The sequence below is a fragment of the Cephus cinctus genome, unplaced genomic scaffold (genome assembly GCF_000341935.2).
Source record: "Cephus cinctus unplaced genomic scaffold, Ccin1 Ccin1_scaffold1310, whole genome shotgun sequence".
NCBI classification, from domain to species: Eukaryota; Metazoa; Arthropoda; class Insecta; order Hymenoptera; family Cephidae; genus Cephus; species Cephus cinctus.
In genome coordinates, this window is record NW_014333737.1 from 137,148 (window position 1) to 142,886 (window position 5,739).

Here is a 5,739-nt window from a genome sequence, read left to right on the forward strand (position 1 = left end):
GGTGGTTTAAGGAGATGAAAGAATTAAATACAATCACGTATATACATACTTTTTATCATATTTATGTAATGTTAATAATTACAACAAATTATTATCTACATGGATACAATAATATCATTATCTTCCTAATTCTCGCTAAGCTAAAACTTGCTTTTTTTAATTTTGTTCGATCACTCCTTCGGTATTATGTACTCCTCGTATTACCTCACAGACCTAAGCCGAGGGTCATTCTGGCTGGTATCGTCGTACAGGATTAACAAGACTCGCCACCCGTCAGAAGCACGTTGTTCGCATTTACTCGAAACATTATTATCTACACAGCGTGTACATGCAAAAATCAACGTAGAATCGCATAGTAAAATAATATCAGCAATCCTAGTGTCGCAGTAGCTATTTTGATTGTTACGTTCAATATGGACTTAACATGGATTTTCTTTTTCTTCGTATTCGTATAACATAATCGTTGCACGCGGTACAATTCGAAAGATCCTTAGAAAATATATTTTATGCACGACCTTCGTCATCTCCATTCAATAATCTATATCGACCTATCAACACGATAATATCCCGTATCTACTCGATCATCTACACGAGTTAGATAATTCACGCAGACATTCATCTCGCACACGTAGTATAACGATTTACCTTAAATTCGTAATATAATTATCGTCATTATAAATCTATCTCAAATTTAATCTACAGTCATCCCTTATTCGGCACAGTATCTATATTTCATCGAATACCAACCACAATAAAACCCTCCCTTACAATATGCTATCGGGCGCCGAAAGAGTTTTATCCGTCGTCACACATTGAAATTTTTTTTTTTTTCACTCATTTTCTCATGCTTTTCTACGAATTCTCGCAGCTTACATTTTTTATTTCTCTTATAGTTTCAGTCGTCACGATTTTCGCGTCGCTCACAATATTACACGTAATCGGTACCTGTACGCGGTACCTTTTTCAATTGTTCCTGTTGCCTTCGTGCATTCTGTACAGTTCACGTAAAAATGTATTCGCACGCGAAAGCGACTCTCGGCCGACTTCTCTTCCCTAAGTCAATCGTCCTCGAAGCGCTCGACGCGAATACACGTCGAAGTATAAACGATTATCCGTACGAGATTGTCGCCGACAACTCGCAGTCGTCGCCACGTTGCGAGCATCGATATCGCTAAAAATAACCGTAGAACAATCGCACAGCAAAGCGCCGTGTTTAGTACCCAGCCTTCTGTACGCTTTCGTCCCTGGAATATTAGTAGCGATGTCATTCGGTCATGGGATAAATACAGGTGCACCGCTATGACTAAAGTGACTACGTGCTATTCTCCCTAGCGTTTCGCAAATTGAATTGCGGTCCACCGCGGGTTATCAGATAGTTGGAGAAAATTAGTTAACACAGTAGCTCAGAATATATATGTATATGCCCGTGAATAATCTACACTCGCCTAATATCCATTAGCGAGTGTTATGACGTAATACCGATTTGAAATACCGCGAGGAGTCAGCTAGATCTCGATAGTCGATGGCATCTGAAAATGCGATATCGTTAAATGAAAAATAATTAAAAAAATTTTTCTCAAATTTTCCAATAAAATTTGCACTCGGTGTCGCTCGAGGATATCGAAAATATGTAACAGTAGTAGCAGCCGGCTTTAGGTCAGACAAGAAGTAACGTATCGCTACCTCGTCACTGCCTGGCTTACGATTTCGCATTGTCCACCGCAACTCGCACAACGTCGGCCGGATGAAGGTATTTGCAATCTCGTTGGTCCATTGTGGCTGGATCATCCAGCGGATATTTGCAGGTCGCCGTCGATAAGTCGATTCACAGACCTCCCAAGGATTCTGTGCACGGTGCTCGGTGGGTGTCTCGCTAGTGAAAAACGGAAGAGGAAACGGCGTAAGGTGACAACGCGAAAGGGTGGAGAGTAAGATATTTACTCTCGGGCATTCTTTTGTTTTTCCTTGGTTTCCTTTTCTTTGTCTTAGACATCGCCGAAATACACGCGAGAAGAAAAGTTTTCCCTATGACGCACGGGCAAACTTCGTCTGTGAATTTGATTCGGAGTCGACGTGGCTTCCCTCGTGCACCTTGGTCTCCACGCCTTGGGCGCGGTGATCTCATCGCACCGGGGGAAATACTCTGGCCAGGTCTACGGGAGTCGAGGTGTTTCGCAGTGGCGGAATCGTTTCGAAATTTTCCCACACGTCGCTCCGCGTGTGCGCGTGTACGTCGTCGCGTTCTCAATGCACGATCGCGACGTGACTAAAGCGCACAGGTGGTTGCATCCACGTAGCGTTGCGAGCTTTGATCAAATAGTACAGACACGGTCACCCCCCTTAACCTTTGAACTTTGCCATATTCGGGGGAACAAAAAATAAGCGTGAACCGTCGAGAATTGCGAAACAACTCGCGCCACCGCGAGGTCCTTGCGAAATGATTTTCCGATTTATTTAGCTCGAGATGAACCGAGGTAAAATCCCTGGGATTTTTCGGAGACCTGATTCTTTGGTTGGACGCTATATCGACCGACGGTCTGATTTCGAAAATGCCACTTTCTTCCACTCTCCGGCACATTTCCTCTTATCGAGTGCTGATCAGTATGTCACGGCAAGGAAGGTCATCTCGAATCATCGTATGTGTCTTAGCGATGGGCGAGCGAGAATCGCAGCGACGATTCTTATGGTCATAACGTATCTACAAGTATTTACAAAATTAGGCGACGCACCTGACGCTGATTGTGATGCGGGTATTAAAACGGCAGTGATACTAACAGCCGGGTACGATAGACGAAGGAGAAACGATAAGAAACGGGGATGACGATTTTATAGGAAATTTCGATATAATTAATCGACGCTCTCACACTTATCTCTAGCAGTAAGACAGCGAAAGCTTTCGCAGGTAATAGTCAATCTACCGAGCGTCACTATAACGTATTGCGATAACGTATCAAGTCCCTCGGACTTGTTATCAAGCTTGTATGTACTGTGAAGCTCATTTTTGTTTAACCGTTCAGCCGTTCTTATGCGTGCGAATACTTTGTTTTGGGACGATCGATGGGCGCTAAATGCAATTAACAATTCAGCAGGAATTCTCGCTCGATCGAAGCAACTAGCGATAAGGTTTTTCAGTGACTTACCTCCATATATATAGTGTTACTCTATCACGCATATTTATATTGTTTATATTATATATATATATATACTGTATACAATGGTTGTGCTCCTTCGTGATATGATACAAAACAATGCGCGAGGATGAAATATTCTTTAAAGGAATCATCGGAGCCAATTTCCAAAACGCATGATATAATATATCTTTATACAATAGAGGCGCGGATCGGTCAACGATCCCTCCTCTAATAATAATTAATCAACTTGGCGCTTATCATAGCCAATCGATTGATTTACAAAATCGCATTTTTTTTGGATTCAACTAAAATTAAGGTGCTGGACGATAAATACAATTTTCATGGTTATCCCCCTGAACGTATTTATAATATCGATGAGGTGGATCGGTGGTGGCTTTTTTCCCGTTGTGACAGGGGAAAGACGATTGCAGTAAAAAAGTGTTTCAGCCAACCGTAGAAAAGTTATTCGTGACCCCGTACGTAAATCCCGTGTGCAACGTACTTCCGTAATACACGCGCAGTACTCAGTAACGGGCAGGACCGTCGCTTAAGGTTCGCCGTGAGTTTCAGCTAACGAGAAAGAAAAAGTGAACTGCGCGACTTTGCGCGAGCGTGGATTTCAGCGGGATTTGCAGGCTTTGGAAAGCCATGAGCTATGGGACGATCCCGAGTGCGCGAGAAGGAGAGCGAAGAAAGAAAATACCGAGAGTCCGCGAGTAAATGTGGATTTTTGCGAATTCGAAGGAAGAAAGTGGAATAATAATGAAAAATAAAGAAGAACTAGATAAAAGGTGAAACAGGAGCAAATGTCAATATAACTTTACGTTCAGTGTTTTTACGCGCGAAATTTGCATCTCGTGTAGCTATAGCTATATATAGTATGTGCGGCTCGCACGATTATCTTTACTTTGGATCAGGGATCGATCGATCGATCCGAGTTATCGATTGGCTCAGCTGTAGCCTATAGTCACCCACATACAATGCCAGTTTTACACACGTACACAGGATTACATTATCGTTAATCATAACTTTTAATACTTATTTGTAAGTCGTTTAGTATGAAAATAATTTAGCACGCTTTTCTACGGCAGAAATCTCATCGCTGCCGTTCACATCGCCTAATAAACACTAACTGGAAGCCCCGTCCGTGACGTAAGAATCACCTCCTGGCGGCGAGATAGAGCAATGGGGTTAGGAAGAGCGCCAGTGCGATCTCGGGGCTGAGTGCGACCCCCGTGCTGAGGGCGTCGGACGGCAGCTCGCCGGGTGGCCTCATCGACGGCAGGCTGTAGTCCCTGTCGTAATCTGCAAGCAGGATTACGAATTCGGTCTCACGATCCACTGTGGAAATCAGCGCGCTCCGCGCATGCGCCCTGCCTTCCCTATTTCCCAATGTGCCTTTGTACTTGCTTTTTTATTTCATTTCGCTCGAGACCGCTTTATTCCCTTCTGTCTACGTATTTCTTTCGGGACCTTGCTGCCGGAAACTTTCTGCTACTTATTCGAGATTCCTTCATCCGTCCACCCCCCCACCCCTTTACCTCCCTCGCTCAGCCTTCTCACTGTGCCCTTGTCGGACTTTGTTCTCTCTCTCTCTCTCTCTCTCTCGTTCACTCTTGAGAAGTGGCTACGTCACTGCAGTCGTCGATTGTCGGAACGATTCCATCGTACAAAGTTCTCTGCTGTTACAGTCCTGCAGTGACGTAAACACTGCTTTGGAAAAGTCTAGAAACCTTAAGGCCAATCCTCACGTATAGCGATACTCGCAAGTGGCAGTGGTAGTGCGCGGGAATACTTGACGATTCTTCGGTGAGGATAATCGGGAAGTCGATTAAATGGTGACGCCTCTTTGGTTGCCAGTGAGAAAGAGTGAGGGAGAGAGAGGGAGAGAGATCTGTAGGATTTTTCAACATTCTTGAGAAACCCATGTATATATACATATACATATATATATATATATCTTAAGTCCTGGTCTATAACGTCAGGCGCGACTGTGAGCGGAGAAGAGGGTGGGAAAAGCATGAAGAGGAATGAGAATTACTAGCTGGAATAGGACACGCCTTAGGCGACTATATAGAACTGGCAGGCGCACGTAAAGTCGAGAACGATTCCCTTTCAAAGCGTATCGAATGGCACCTACGGAAAATTAGGTAGGAAATTTTCCTTCTTTCTACAGACCCACACACGTCCGCGCGTGTAGTTCTACTCCGCTAAGAAAACACGAGCCGTTCTGGCGACTTTTCAATAGGGACAGAAACACTTCTTCTCCTGTCCGTAAAATCGATGATACGTGACTTTTCATGCGACGTAACTATATCCTTGTACGGAACCTCCGCTAGTCTTTATATGGATTGCGAAAGGGTCACGGAACTGCATCTGGACATCTCGGCGAGGTCAATTAATGGAAATAGCAAGATTCACGTTCGATCGATGCGCCCAAGACCAAGATCCAATTTTGTGATTTTCGCACGGCTCTTTCGAGCTTAACCGGAAGTTGGGATCGATCCAGAGAAGAATGGGAAGAGAACGAGAAACAAGAAGAGAGAAATGAGAGAGATCGAGCATTCTCGCGAAACACGCGACGGAGCAATGGCGCGAGTGTGGGGTG

At 44.2% G+C, this 5,739-nt stretch overlaps 1 protein-coding gene across 10 annotated transcripts in view; it reads right to left on the minus strand.

Moving 5' to 3' along the window:
- Window positions 1–46: 46 nt before the first annotated feature.
- Window positions 47–5,739, minus strand: part of LOC107272900 (lachesin) — a 105,902-nt gene continuing 100,209 nt past the window's right edge. For 8 of the 10 annotated variants that reach the window (XM_025090168.1, XM_025090167.1, XM_025090171.1 and 5 more), the window contains one exon: window positions 47–4,436. In XM_025090168.1, coding sequence (XP_024945936.1) covers window positions 4,291–4,436 — 146 coding nt within the window. In that variant the 3' untranslated portion in view covers window positions 47–4,290. The remainder of the gene's footprint in view (window positions 4,437–5,739) is intronic. The other 2 variants (XM_015750549.2, XM_025090169.1) reach the window with 2 other exon arrangements.